This window comes from Panthera uncia, chromosome X, assembly GCF_023721935.1.
Source record: "Panthera uncia isolate 11264 chromosome X, Puncia_PCG_1.0, whole genome shotgun sequence".
Classification (NCBI taxonomy): domain Eukaryota; kingdom Metazoa; phylum Chordata; class Mammalia; order Carnivora; family Felidae; genus Panthera; species Panthera uncia.
This window is the reverse complement of record NC_064817.1, coordinates 103,019,518-103,035,442: the sequence shown is the minus strand read 5'-3', so window position 1 is coordinate 103,035,442 and position 15,925 is coordinate 103,019,518. Positions and strand designations below refer to the sequence as shown.

Below are 15,925 nucleotides of genomic sequence, written 5' to 3'. Positions count from 1 at the left end.
CTTCTTTGGAAAAATGTCTCTGGACTATCTTGTTGTAGTCCCAGTAGTTTAATTTTGCTTTGGTCTCCCTTACCTGAGGAGACATACCTAGAAAAATGTTTCTACAGTCAAAGAAATTACTGCCTATGTTTTCTTCTAGGATTTTTATTGTTTCAGGTGTCACATTTAGGTCTTTAATCCATTTGGAGTTTATTTTTGTGTGTGGTGTAGAAAAGTGGTCCGGTTTCATTTCTTTGCATGTGGCTGTGCAGCTTTCCCAGCACCATTCATCAAAGATACTGTCTTTGTCAGTATCTTGCATCCTTTGTCATAGATTAATTGACCATGTAAGTGTGGGTTGATTTCTGTGTTCTCTATTCTGTTCCATTGATCTATGTGTCTGTTTTTGTGCCAGTACTATACTGTTTTGAACACTACAGCTTTGTAGTATATCTTGAAATCTAGAATTGTGATGCCTCCAGTTTTTTTCTTCTTTTTCAAGATTGCTTTCGCTATTCGGGGCCTTTTGTGGTTCCATGCATATTTTAGGATTATTTTTTTCTAGTTCTGTGAAAAATGTTGTTGGTATTTTGAAAGCGATTAAGAATGCTGGTCTTTTATTCTGTGCCAAACACACAACTGCCCCAGTGGAGCTTTAATTCTACCCATAACTTATAGGAGATTAAATTGGAAAATATTTTTAGTGTTTCTTAAACCCATGGTCATTCCGTCCTCCTATCTCCCATTTTCCATAGGCTCCTTGGCTGTCTTGTAGGACCTCCCATATCAGTTCTATCCCCACATACTTCCAGTTGGCCTCAGGCTTCCTTTGTAACCTTCTCCTATTTTCCAGTGAGCCCCAACCCTACATTGCATTGTCATCACACACACACAGCACTTATTATTAGCCTCATATAGAACCAAAAGCTTCCACTTCTACTTTTCTAAGGGCCTTTGCATTTCCCCTAATTCAGTGATGCCTTGCTTCCTTTGTTGCCTCAGGTACCCTCCCCCTGACTGGTACACCCTGACCCAGTGTGGACTTTTGTCATAGATTTGAGCTCTGCATCCACAGAAGCCTCATTTTCTTAGAGGTTGAGTACCTTTATTCCCAGCCCATACTAACTCTATAACCACAAATCAGGCCCCCCAAATTAATTAATCTTCCCCAACATATAGTTTGTTTCATATTCAATATCTAAAGTGTCTTTCCTTATTTGTTATTCCTTGGAATCCCCCTCTCCTTCCCTTTCAGTTTACCTTCTTTTGTGAGGAATCTGATCCCCACAGCCACTTAATAGGAATCATTCCTTCCTTTGAGTTCTGTACCATTCAGCTATTCTGCCTCGTATTAAATATGTGTCTGTCTTATCTACTTGAGAAACAGTTCTTTGCATTCATCATGGCACCTATTCTGCAGCTGTTTTCACAGGATTATAAGTAGCCAGAATCTTTCTTTTCCCATGCATAGGTGGTATGCTGGTGATAGTTACCTTGTGTCTCAGGATAATCATTGATCTGGTGTGTTGGCTGGTTTGGGTCTGTCAGTGCAAGCTAGGGCCAGTGTTTCTCAAACTGTAGCTTGCATAAGAATCACCTGAAAAACTTGAACTGATTTCTGGGCCTCACTGCCAACGATGAATTCAGTAGGTCTAGAGTGGGACCTGAGACTTTGTATTTCTGATGATTTCCCAGGGGGTATGGATGCTGCTGGTCCATGAACCACACTTTTGGATGCTATGGTATGCTAGTCCTTGTTAATCCTGCCTGGTTTTCTAATACAGGAAAGCTTTCCTTCTCAGTTTAGAAGGGGATATAAAAGCTATTACCATTTGTTGCAAAATTTGGTTAGTGTTTTTTTTTTTGTTCTGTGCATAGAGCTCTGTTTTCTTTAATTCGCTTTCCCTAAAGGCTCTCCTAATAATTGCAAAAGATTCTTTAAATGTTTCATTTTACTGATGGCAAGTAATGTAATTTATCCCAAGTAGCATTTACCTTGAGGATCATTCAGATTCTCTCCCCTTGCTAATAAGTATAAGATAAGAAAGTGATAATTATTATTCATAACAATTTATATTATAGCAAAATACATTATTAGCAAATACCTTTTAAATTGTTTTCAACTCTTAGGGCACCTGGGTGGCTCAGTCAGTTGAGCGTCTGACTCTTGGTTTTGGCTTCGCTCATGATTTCATGGTTTGTGGGTTTGAGCCCCACATCAGGCTCCACGCTGACAGTGCAGAGTCTGCTTGGAATTCTCTCTCTACAAATGAATAAATAAATAGTTTTCAACTCTTAATAGCTGAAAAAATTTAATTTTATGCTCTTTGCATTTTTAACTTTGAGGGTTTTTTAAATAATGGTGAGGGTACTGATCATTTAAGAATATTCTCAGGAAGGGGCACCTGGGTGGCTCAGTCAGTTGAGCATCCAGCTGTTGATTTCAGCTCTGGTCATGATCCCAAGGTTGTAGGATCGAGCCTCGCATTAGGTTCTGTGCTAAGCATTGAGCCTCCTTGAGAATATCTCTCTTCTTCTGCCCCTCTCTCCTGCTCACATGCATGCACGCACTCTCTCTCAATATAATTAATTAATTAATTAACATTAAAAAAGAAAATACAAAATAAAGGTCTTGAATTAGGGACACCTATGTAGCTCAGTCAGTTAAGCATCTGACTCTTGGTTTCGGCTTGGGCCATGATCTCACGGTTCGTAGGTTCAAGCCCCGCATCAGACTCTGCACTGCCAGCGCTGAGCCTGCTTAGGATTCTCTCTCCCTCTCTCTCTGCCCCTCCCTCGCTTGTACACGGTCTCTCTCTCTCTCAAAATAAATAAATAAACATTTTTTTAATCTTGAATTAAACAGATGAATAATAGAATTTTAATAATTTAGCTCATGATCTTTTATTCAAAGCTAAGAAACTAAACATGTACTTGAAATATGTTCATAAAATTAATATGAATTACTGTATAATAACATCTCATCTGTCTGTTCTTTTTCCAGCTCTCATAGCAACCATCCAAGTAAACGGTTTTATATTTTTAAGAAGCATTCTGGAATTCTCAGGTAACTAGTTGATCTTTTTCCATTTTCTCTATTGAAAAATTCTAGTAACTTTTTTAACCTGATTCTTGAGTACCTTGTTTGGAAAATGAAGTGATTACTACCAGACGTAATACAGTTCTCTTCATTATAGCATAGAGCAAAGCAGAAATAGCCTATATTCTCTGGCTAAACTTTGTTTCAGTGGTGTTAGGCAATAAGGCGAAACTTTCATGGATTTACATTATAAAATAAAAAATATTTGAAGATCAAAAAGAGGTTTAAGATAATCTAGTAAATTGACTAACACATTTTGATTTTGAGCAATATATAGCCTTCATAATTCTTGGGATTTTTTTTTTCATTTGTAAATAAAGTACACAACCTGTTTACTCTACAAAAGGAATTGCTGATGAACATTTCGAAAGGCACTGATAATTAACCCTAATTATACCACACACGCTTAGCTCAGAATCCACTATGCATCATTTTTCCACATTCTTCTGCTTTCTTTTTACTTCATCTTCTTTTGTTTATTTTGTTCATGTTGTCATTGCTATTTGAAATATCAGTGCCAAGATTTTGGTAGCATCAAGATGTCTTATGGCTAAGACGTAGACTTAAGTTTAGCCAGTACTTGTTTTGATGCTTTGGATTAATGGAAAAGTGGAGGGGAAGATGATACATCTCAGGACCTTTGTATTCATTATTCCTTCTGCCTTGTTCACTCTTCCCCAGATATCTGCATGGCCAGCTCCTTCCTTTAAATCTCTAGTCTAGTGAGTGAGACTTTCTTTGACCACTCCATTTAAAATAGCATCCTTTCCCCTAGGCCCCATCCCCACCACTACCTATCTCCATTTATTTTATTTTTCTTCACTTTTTGCTTTCCACCATATTGTATACTTCACTCTTTTGTTTATTGTCTGTGTCTTCTCACTAGAATGTGTGTGGTTTGGATATTTGTCTATGCCATATGTTTACTGAGCATTGAATAGTGCCTGACACATGGTAGGCATTCTGTAAATATTTGAGTAAATTAATGTGCATGTTGAAAATGACATATGTGGATGATGTTGGACCAACAGTTCATAGGCAGAGGAAAGTTTGATTCTATTTTAAAAATATATTCATGCTATTTTAAAAGTATTACTAAATTTAAGGAAATAGAATTTTTAAGAATGAAAAAGGACTTGTTAATTCTAAAGATGAGCGTTTGTTTTATTTTTACATCGTTATCAAGCTCAGTTGTGTGGTTGATTCTTAAATTGATTCTATGACTTTAAAGATCTGAGGCTTTTTTTCTCAATTTGGATGGGCCTCAGATTTAAATATAAAATTGATTAGTTTCTGTGTATGAGACTTAGCATATTTGTAATTCTATAGAACAATAAATTTTGTAATTTTGTTAAAAAATGCAATGTTCATTTTTTTAATTTATTGTGTACCTATTATGTATAACACATCGTAGCAGTTCCCATAAAGATGACAGTGATGAAGAAGGCTTGTCCAACCTTCAAGGAATGTACAATATATGTTAAGGTGTGAATATAAGTAAAAGGTTTGCAGGGGCGCGTGGGTGGCTCAATTGAGCATCTGACTTCAGCTCAGGTCATGATCTTGCAGTTTGCAATTGCAGGAGGCACATGGACTGTTTAAGATTATTATGGTAGTTAACATTGACTTAATAAGAATCTGGGCTAAGGTGGTGAAGTGGTATTACACTGTTTAAGAACATGGGCTCTGAAATCAAAGGGCTCACTTTCAAATCTAATTTTGGCCTTGATAGGTTTTTAAACCTGACCCTGTCCTCTATAAAAAAGTAATAATTATAACACCTACGTCTTTGGTTTGTTATAGCATTCAGATAAGATGATATATCTAAAACCCTCAGCATGGCACAGAGTTAAGTGCTCAATAAATTGTTAATAATGTAAAATATTTGAAATATTGACTATTTTAAGAAAAAAGAGAGAGATAATTTTGAGCCATTGTGTTGGGAGCATGACATCATAAGAGAGATTGGTTAGGAGGAATGGTTTTGGGGGCTGGGGAGGAAAGCACAATTTCAGTGTATGAAGATCATTTTTGATGTTCCAGCGTGACACCCAGGTATAAATATATAGCAGGCTGTTAAGACTAGAACCACAGGGGAGCAGTCAGTCTAAGGTATGCTACTGGTTTTTATTCCTTGACACGTCGAAGTACTTAAATTTAAAGCATCCAGTGAACTATAAAACTATGTTTACGCTCGTTAATTGGTAATAACAATAATTAAATTATATGATTTACTTTTAAAGCCTTCCCATTTCTTTTCTAATTTTATCACCTCTAAAATAAGATACTAGATTATAGGCTCCAGAGGTTGCCCTCTTTTGTTCACTCTTGTGTCCGTAACATCTAGCAGTAGAGTGTGTGGAAAGAAGGTCCTCAGAAATGGGCCAAAGCACGGAAAGAGTGTGACTTGCACAAGCTACACAAATTGTTAGTGGAGCCACGATTAGGCTTTAGGTCTCTTGACTCTTGTCCTTTAGCACCCGGTATGAGAGGAAGTGGTTTATAAAGCAGTAAATGTTAGCATAACTTAAATGTGGCTATGTCATTTTCTGGGTACCATTTCAGATAAATCAGGCTTAGGAGAACAAAATTGGCAATTGATGGTCATAACACATAAAAAGCATATCAAGAGTTATTACATGGAAAAATAATTATTGAACGTGCCTCTGGACTTGGATAAAAGATGAAAACCTTTGCTTTCCTTTTTTCTTCATAGGGGCATTACTCTAGTGTGCCTTAAATGTGACTTCCTAACTGATTCTTCTGGCTTAGATCGTATGGCTAAACACCTAAGTCAGCGTAAAACTCATACTTGCCAAGTTGTAATAGAGAATGGTATGTATTTATAATTGTGTTACTTTGAATTTCTGATATTTATTCCAGTACTTTTGATCAGCCACAATATGGGCTCTTATGTACTAAACTGATAGTGTCACTCATCACCTATACTACTGTAAATGTAAACCTCTTCTTCTAATTTCAGTTCCTGAAAGTACCTCAACTTCTGAACCCTCGTCTGAGTAAGTTCAATTTCCATTTCGTGCATTTTTCTTTGATGGATTTTAGCACTGTTGCATTTTTAAATGTACCATTAATAGAAATGAAAAATATTAAAGTATTTTGTTTTTGTTTTTGTTTTTAAAGCGCTTGTTGAAATAGATTCCTGCTCTATGGAGCTCGTGCAACCTGGTGCAAGACAAGTTGGAATTTCCTAAGTTCAAAGTTCTGAAGTGTTTTCTTACACAAAGGCAGTTTCCTAAGTTCAAACTTCTGAAGTGTTTTCTCACACGAAGGCGGTTAAGCAGTTCATGACACTAGTTCAGAATCAGTTCTTTTCAGCTTTCAGATGGCACTAGATTCTTATTCCACCTTATCTTTGTGTCAGGTTAACATATCTTAACATAAGCTTTTTTCTCCAGTTGGCTCTCTCCAAAAATAGCTTTTGTTGCCATGGTCGTTTTTGCTTTGCTTAAAATAGTTTGTGTTTTTCTCTGCTGTACTTGCCTTCAGAATATTGCATTCCAAATGATATGGCTATTCATTTTCTTTGTCTGTTTTGTCTGGTTTCTTAGTTAATTTCTTATAAGTCTTACATTTTTAGGTCAGATAGCTGTCTTTTTCCTCTTTCCTTGTCTGTCATTGTTCTATTTTTCATATTTTTCAGATGCAGAAGCAACACAGAAATTTCAAAAAATGTCCAGGATACTCCTGGTCAGTGTCCCCCTTCGATGGACACAACTGATGCCTGTTCTCTCTTTCCAAGGAATGTGAATTATTTGACTGTGAGACCTCCTCTAGATTGTGGCCTTAAGAAATCAGATCTTGGGGAGAGTCCCTTCCTTCATGACTGGCCTCCCATAAGGCTGATGCTAATTTGGCCAGAGATGACCTCAAGGCCCACCAAATTGAGCACAACTTCCCACTGGGGGCTTTGGTTCTTGATCTTACGCTTATGGGTTCATTCTGACCAAGAAAGGCCCATCAAATCAATGCTTCAACGTCCAAGTTGGAGTTTAATCATTTTGGCTGCTGCCCTTTAATCTTCGTCTAGTATGCATGCAGTCCAAGGAATATAAAAACTGGTTGTGTAGGGAACCAAGGTTACTTTCATGTTCTTGGAAAATAAGTTTCTAAAATTACAGTTCCAAAGTTATAGTTATTTGTACTGTCATTTAAAGTTTTATCCAGTATTAATCCTAGGAGTTTTCAGCAATACTAATATTCAATTTTTTTAAGTTTAATTTTGTCTTGATTTTATGTTGTTCTTCACCAAATTTATTGATGTGTGTTTTGTTATGTCCACTTTTATCTCTTTTCTTTAAAACTTTTGTTTTGTGTTTGTTTTGTTTTGTTAAGAACTCCAAGAAATTCTTTAGAATTCTCTACAAATTTCACGTAGCTACCTATTGATAGCTTCTAGATTTGGTAGTTGTTCAGACCACTAGACAGGATTACATCTTCTGTCTGTCTTGGGACTATCATTAACATTATCTTAGTGATTAGGAGCTCAAAGACATAAAGAATTGGCAAAAAACACTTCCTACAGCCCTTAAAACAAATTTTAAAGTTATGTTTCTGTACATCTAATACATAATATCTTCTTAGCCATTAATGTAATTCCTTTGGATAAAGATAATATATTCAGAAAATATTGGGACCAAAAAATGCACTTGTTTCTTGCCCATATATATATAGATGTATATTTTTTTTAATTTGGTGTTTGTTTATTTTGGTTACATTGAATATAGATTTGCTGAACAGTTTTGATGTTATTACTTATTTTTTTAATAAAATTTGTATTGGTAAAGTGCCTCAGGAATTATTTTCTCATAAATAACTTCATATAAAAGCTGTAGATTTTACCGTGTGACTAGGAGCATTGCTTTGCTTCTTACATGGAAGCCTGATTCCTTGGCCTACAGACTGAGAGCTTCACCAAATGCATCTTGCAGTTTTTCCTCCAGCACAGTTAAAAGTTCACTATTTATACTTTACTAATTTCTTGGACTTTGGAGGCTGACAAAGCCCCTTTGTGATCTTAATAACTATTAAGGTGGTCAGGCTTTGAAGTTGTTTGACTCCATCATGAGTGGTTTTTTTCATCCTAACATCAGAACTTCTTGTACTTTTTACTTGCACCTTGAAACTGTCTTAGTCCCTTTGGGCTGCCATAACAGTATCATAGACTAGTAACATGAGCAACAGAGATGTATTTCTCATAGTTCTGGAGGCTGGAAAGTCCATGATCAAGGCACAGGCAGATTGAGTATCTGGCGAGGGCCCACTTCCTGGTGCATAGAAGGTCGTGTTATTGCTGTATCCTCCTGGCAGAAGTGGGGAGAAAGTTCTGTGGTGTCTAATTTATAGGGGCATTGGGGCGCCAGGGTGGCTCAGTCGGTGAGGCGTCCACCTCTTGAGTTTGGCTCAGGTCATGATCTCATGGTTCGTGAGGTCAAGCCCTGTGTCGGGCTCCATGCTGTCAGTGCTTGGGATTCTCTCTTTGCCTCTGTCTCTGTCCCTCCCCTCTGTGCAGCTGGCTTGCAGGTGCCCTTTCTCTCTTTCAAAGTAAATTAACATTTTAATTTATAAGGTTACTAATCCCATTCATGAGGGCTCCACCCTCATGATGCAGTCATCTCCCAAAGGCACACCTCCTAATGCCATCACATTCAAACATTCAGCTTATAGCAGAGACATATTGAAAGCCAATTTCAATGACCACCTGTTATGTAATCTATTTGTAATTCAGTCAAAAATGTGGAATCTATTAGTTTTAATTTTCTAGACTTTTTTTTATTTTAATGTTTATTTATTTATTTATTTATTTTGAGAGAGGGAACGTGAGCAGGGGAGGGGCAGAGAGAGGGGGAGAGAGAGAATCCCAAGCAGGCTCTGCATTGCCAGTGCAGAGCCCAACAGGAGGCTCAAACTCATGAACCATGAGATCATGACCTGAGCCAAAATCAAGAGTCAGACGTTTAACCGACTGAGCCACCCAGGCACCCCCAGACTGATTTCTGCTGTAAATGATTTTCCAAAATCTCTAAAAGTGTGGTTTGTTAGTAGTGTTTCTACTACTACTTGTTTCTTAGTAGTAGACTTGACAATATTCGAGTCTTTATTTCCATATCTCTCCCTCTAGAATGTTTTTTCATTCACCATCTTTTTTTTTACTTTTCAAAAATTGTAATGAAAACATATAACTTTTTGCCATATTAACCATCTTCAAGTGAAAAATTAAGCACCAATTACACCAAGTTTTAAACTTTTACCCAGAAATAACTTCTTTGTGGTTTCAACATAGATTCTCTTTTTATATACAGATATTTTCTCTGGATCTGTTATAGTTCAAGAATATGATAAGCCAAAACACATTGTTGCTATAGCAATATTTTAGATAGGGGTACAGCTTTTTGTTCTTCCATAAGATTCTGTTTCTTACAGTTTGTATTAGGTTCATTTTCTCGAAGTATAATACTCTTAAAGTTCTGTATCCTGTAGCACCATTTTTTTTTGCTTTGTTTCAATAAAACATTTCAGTCACTACTAAGCTTCTTATTATAGGCAGTTAGTTGAGTGTTAATTGGTGCAAATGAGTATTAGCTCTACATTTTGATCCCATTGCCCTCAGGGTATTCTAAATAGTTCTTTCACTTGATTTAGAAATAGCCATCTCTCACATGTGTGCTTTTTAAAAGGTTACAGCTGAATAAAGGTGTGATTGGCTCAGTTTCAATCCATCACCATTATTAGAAAAATAACCTCCGAACTACAGAGACTTAGCTTCTTGTCCTTTTTTGTCACACTTTGCCAAAACATCTCTTTGGGCTTCACTTCCTTGTTCAGCAAGTACTTATTGAGCACTTACTATGTGCCTAACACTATTCTAGGTTCTGGAAAAACAGACTGAAATCTCTTCCCTGGTGGAGCTTATATTTCAGTGGCGGAAGACAAGACAATAAAAAATAAGAAATTTATATAGTATGTTAGATGATGATCAATGCAACGGAGCAAAATAAAGTGGGCAAGGAGGATGGTAAGTATGGGCTGGGGTTGGGAGGTTGCCATTTTAAATCTGGTGGTCAGGATAGGACTCTGTGGGAAGAGGACCTTGAGTAAGGACCTGAAGGAAGTGAGGAAGTAGGCCACTTGATTATCTATTGGAAGAGCGTTCCAGAGAGAGAATAGCAAATGCAAAAGCCCTGAAGAGAAAATTGAAACCCCTACACATTGCTGGTGGGAATGTAAAATGGTTCAGCAACTGTGGAAAACAGTTCAGCAGTGCCTCAAGAAATTAAAACGTGGAATTACCATATAACCCAGCAGTTCTGCTCCTAGGTATATCCCCAAAAGAATCAAAAAGCAGGGACTCAGATACTTGTACATGCATGTTCATAGCAGCATTCCTCCCAATGGCTAAAAGATGGAAACAGCTCAAGTGCCATCAATAGATGAAGGAATAAATAAATTGTGGTATATTCATACAATGGGATAATATTTAGCCATAAAAAAGGAATGAAGTACTGATTCATGCTACAATGTGGATGGACCTCAAAAACATGCTATCACAAGAGATCACATATTGTATAATTTCATTTGTGTGCAATATCCAGAATAGATACATCCATAGAGATAGCAGATTGATGGTTGCCAGGGCCTTAGGGGGAAGTGGGAATGGGCAGTGACTACTAAATGGGTACACGGTTTACTTTGGGGTATGATGAAAATGTTTAGGAACGAAATATAGGTGGTTGTACAACATTGTAAATGAACTAAATGCCACTGAATTGTTCAAGATGGTTGAGTTCTTAAATTTTGATTTTAAATTATGTGAATCTCACCTCTACAAAAACAAACTTAAGTTTAACAAATTAGGAATTTGAAGGAAACCTTTTTAACCTAACCTAATAAAAATCAGCTAACATAATGTGATGCAAGGTAGAAATAATGAGTCCTGAAGTAAGGTCATGCTTGGCTCATGGAACAGCAACAAGACCGATGGGGCTGCAGTGGAGGGGGTGTTGGACAGGAGAGCTTGTAGTAGGAGATGGGGCCTGTGAGATGATGTGGGCCATGTAGTATAGGGACTTCTAGGCAGTTGTAAGGATTTGGCTTTCACTCAGAGATAGGAAGCCATTAGTGGATTTTGAATGGAGAAGTCTTTTATATACCTCAATGAAAAACAAAAATTCTGAGGTGCCTAGGTGGCTCTGTCGGTTAAGCAGCAGACTCTTGGTTTCAGTTCAGGTCATGATCTCAAGTTTTGTGAGTTTGAGCCCCACATCGGGCTCTGTGCTGACGGTGCAGAGCCTGCTTGGAATTCTCTCTCTCTCTCTCTCTCTCTCTCTCTCTCTCTCTCTCAGCCCCTCCTCCACACACACGCACAGGCTCTCTCTCAAAATAAATATACTTAAAGGGAGAGGTCCCTCAAAAAAATTGAAAAAAGAAAAACGTTCTTAATTACAGTCTTAACAGGATCACTAGTTGCTGTCTTGAAAATAAGCTGTAGGGGACCAAGGGCAGAATCAGGGAGGTCAGCTAGGAAGCTGTTTTAACAATCCAGATGGAAGATAGTAGAGGTTTAACTAGGATAGGTGAAAGTGTAGGTGATAAGTGGCTCAACTGGGCGACTATCTTGAAGGTTGAGCCAACAGAATTTGTTGGTGGTTTGGGTATGAGGTATGAGAGGAAAAGTGTTGTGGAGGACAGCACAGCCATTAGTCTAAGCAACTGGAAAGGTGATGTTGTTAACTGAGATGGAGAAGACTAAAGGAGGAGTAGATTTGGAAGGGAAGATGAGGACTTTGATTTGGGACATGTTTGAATTTGAGATGCCTATTAGATATGCTAGTGTGGATGTCATGGACATCCTGATGTGTGAGTTTGGGGTTTAGAGGAGAAGTCCAGGCTGTCAGTAACATTTAAATTTATTAAAAAGTTAAAGGCTATGAAATCACCAGGGGATAGACTAGGGATAGAGTAAGGACAGGGTTCACAGGTTGAGCTCCAGGGCATTCCAACAACAAGAAGTTAGAGAGATGAGAGGGAATCAGCAGAGGAGAGAGTAAGGAGTTGCAGGTAATGTGAGAGGAACTCCAGGGTAGTGACTGTGTCCTTGATCTCAGAGGTCCTATTTGTACACCATGGGTACTAAATTGTTCTAGAGTTCTTGGATTCTATGATGCTATTTTGGTTATACCTAAACATCAGTTATAAATTGTTCTTAGAAGAAAGTGAATTCAGAATGCCACATACCACTATCCCCAATAGCAGAAACAGGCACTCTTTCAAAATTAATAGAATGAAATTCCCCAGTTAGTCCTAGGCATGGTTAACTCCCCACCATGGACTTTTGTAAAAATAACACTCTTCCACTTCTGCAAAAGAAAGTATCTATATTGGGGCACCTGGGTGGCTCAGATGGTTAAGCATCCGACTTCGGTTCAGGTCATGATCTCACAGTTCATGAGTTCAAGCCCCGTGTCAGGGGGCTCTGTGCTGACACTTAGAGCCTGGAGTCTGCTTCAGATTCTGTGTCTCCCTCTCTCTCTGCCCCTCCGCTGCTCACACTCTGTCTCTCTCTCTCTCTCTCTCTCTCTCAAAAATAAATAAACATTAAAAATTTTTTTAAAAAAGAAATCATCTAGATCTAGAGTGAATGTCCATAATTTATAAATGGTCTGCAACATAAAGGTGTCATGGTCAAATAAACTTAGGAAATACTGGGTTATACTTGCGTAGATTATTATTGGATTGTTCATGCTACATGTGTTTGGTTCTCTAAGAGAACTCAGCACTTATTTTGACCCTGGAATTTCTGCCCCCCCCCTATACTTAATAGCTTCTAAACATTAATCTCCACAAGATACAGTGGAGAATGCTGACCTAGATTAGTTATTAGTCAGATTTTCTGAACTGGAAAATAATAGTTGAATGAGGGTGTTGACTAAGATGAACTTCTAGACATTTCATTCATGTTCATGAATCATTTGTAAGGTGGAGTATGTAACAGGTTAGCAGTATCCATTTTCATAGTCTTAGAAATTATATCAGGAAAAAAATTTTATGTTCATTATGATGTATGTAAAATCTAAGAAATGAATAACTGGAACAGACCAGTAATTTGTGTTGGAGGGTATGGTCATCTTAAATTATTTCAAACTCAAGAAGCTTCAGGCTCTTATCGTAATAATGTCTAGCTTCTCTCTATAACTTGTTATGCTTAGCTTATCAGTCTACCCGCTTGCCTACTTTTCTTGCAACTGTTACTATTTTTAGCCTATTATTATCTATTAAGGGGTTTCTTTGTGAAGTTTACTTCCTGCTTACACAGCTTCAAGAGATCTTCCTTGATATGAGCTTTGATATCTGACCCCAGAGTAAACCCTCCCTGTACCATAAAGGGGCAGTGTGGGTGAGTGGCTAAGAGCCCAGGCTCTGCAGCAGACTGCCGAGGTTGGATGGAGTTCGTGGCCCTACCAATGTCCAAATGTGTGTGACTTTGAGCTCCCTGCCTCAGTTTCCTCATTTTTAAAATGCAGACACCAGTACCTACTCATAAGGCTGAGGGAATTAAATGACTTAACACTTATGTATACACACTTAGAACAGTGGTTGGCACACAGGAATGTAAGTCCCCATTGTTACTATTATTGTTAGTTTATTACCACCCTTCCTGATTTTATTTGTTTTCATTTTATTCAGATAGATCTTCAGCCTATTTTTCATTATGACCTTTCTACAATGATTTCTGATAAGCTTCTTTTCCTAACCCATTGTGTCTTTCTTGAGAGTCATTGTTGAAGCACATAGTACTGGGTGGGCATGCCATTAGATTTTTGGTGTCGCAAGCACACCAGACTTTTATTTTTATGGAAGTTATATGAGTGCTCCTAGGTTCATCTGAGTCATAACTGCCTTTTTAAATAATATTAAGGTATTTTCCCTAAATTATACTGCCTTACTCTTGACCACACCATGGTTTGCCTCACACTCAAACTCACACACCTCACTTCTCTGATTCTGAGATCCTTCTGCAGCCTCACCCCTGTCACTTTGTTATTCGACCACCTGAAAAGCTTGCTGTCATTAACAAACTCAGGCTAGTGTGTATCACTTCTGTTTTTAATCTCTCATGCTGAAACATGCGTGTTTATCCATACCACTGTAACGTATGGTGGTGTAAACAGAGCTAAGCCTTGAAATAAGACAGTCCTAGGTGTAAATCCTGGTTTTGTGTCTTAACCAGTTGTGGAGCCTCAAATAAACTACCTCAAACCTCAGTTTCTCATCAGTGAAAGGTATGTAATGACAATTTCCTCACAAATTTGCTATAAGGATTGTGTGTGTGTGTGTGTGTGTGTGTGTGTGTGTGTAAGATTTGGCACTGTCTTTTAAAAATTTTTTTAGTGTTTATTTGTATTTGAGAGAAAGGGACAGTGTGCAAGGGGGGGTGGTGCAGAGAGAGAGGGAGACACAGAATCTGAAGCAGGCTCCAGGCTCCAAGCTGTCAGCACAGAGCCCGATGTGGGACTCGAACGCACGAGCCGTGAGATCATGACTTGAGCTGAAGTTGGACGCTTAACCAACTGAGCCACCCAAGCGCCCCTGATCTGGCACTGTCTTGACAAAAAGTAGGCATTCAATAACTGCTGCTGCTTACACTACTACCCCTAATGTTAGTGCTATTCCTGCTGCTGCTTCTGCTGTTACTGCTTTCATTGCTGTTGCTGCTATTACCACTGCTGAGAGAAGACCCTGGAAGCTGCTCGTAAGTGGAATCTTCTCATTGACAGTTTTAGTGGCAATCCATCAGGACTGTGGTTATCTGTAACTTTGTCTTATAGTGCCCAGGTCTTGTAATACATTCCTCCAAACTGCTGGGTGGGTGATGTGTTATCACAGTGCTTCAATTACGTGTGGTATAATTCTCTAACATTGAAAATGAGTGTAGTTCTGTCTAAAGGCTATGAAATGACACTGTCTTGTTGAAAACTAGTATAGAATCCAGTCTACTGTGGAGGAAAACATTTCTTTTGTGCTTAGAGAGTCCTTTCCTTACAGGAAACTTTTAAGTAATTGTTAACCAGGAATTCATTTCCAGGAATTTCAGCTACTTATCCAATACTATTAATTTTGTGGAAAAGTATAATTGTAAATACCAGCAGTAAAGTGGCACATTGGACTCGCTGCTGTCAACACAGAGCCCAATCTGGGTCCTCTGTCCCCCTCTCTGCCCCTTCCCCACTTGTGCTCTGTCAAATACAAACATTAAAAAAAAGAAGTACCCTTGTTTTCAGAGGTAAAGGATATTGTCACTCAATCTTGGAATTGCTGTTTGCCCCTTATCATCTTCTCCCTTCTCCAATTCTCCAATATATCTACCTGACTACACTCATTATAGAAGGAACATTTTAAGTTGTACAAGTTTCTTTTCTTGATAAAATGTTGACAATAGAATGAGGTAATTCTGTTTCGCAAACCTTTGGAGCCTCAGAGCATAAGAATTCTTGAGTGAATCAGTAAATATCTTAAGCTTAGAAAATTAGGCTAATCAGTTGTCTGATATTGATTGGATCAAATGTCCTAAAGACCACAGTGTGAAGTGATTTTCAAAGTTTATTTAGTTCTTTTGGTGACTTTCAAGTGGCTTTGTGGTCAAATTATCTCAGTTCTGAATAATTTAAAACCAGAATATATTCAGTGCAGATTCATTTTCAAAACTGAATGATCAGGAAAAACCTGAATGTCTTCCATTTTCATTTGTTCCCTGTGCCCTTTGTATCAGGGAAATTGAATAAGTATAACATATGAATTTTTTCTATAAACTACATTTCACATATGTTA

General features: G+C 37.9%; 1 protein-coding gene across 2 annotated transcripts in view; it reads left to right on the top strand.

Moving 5' to 3' along the window:
* The window catches only part of ZNF280C (zinc finger protein 280C), a 64,829-nt gene extending 53,301 nt beyond the window's left edge, over positions 1-11,528 (top strand). The window contains exons 17-20 of one of the 2 annotated variants that reach the window (XM_049644282.1): positions 2,984-3,046; positions 5,796-5,914; positions 6,063-6,099; positions 9,970-11,528. In XM_049644282.1, the coding sequence (XP_049500239.1) occupies positions 2,984-3,046; positions 5,796-5,914; positions 6,063-6,099; positions 9,970-10,048 (298 nt within the window). In that variant the 3' untranslated portion in view covers positions 10,049-11,528. Of the gene's footprint in view, positions 1-2,983; positions 3,047-5,795; positions 5,915-6,062; positions 6,100-6,223; positions 6,493-9,969 lie in introns of those variants that run through there. The other variant, XM_049644283.1, reaches the window with a different exon arrangement.
* Positions 11,529-15,925: the final 4,397 nt, after the last annotated feature.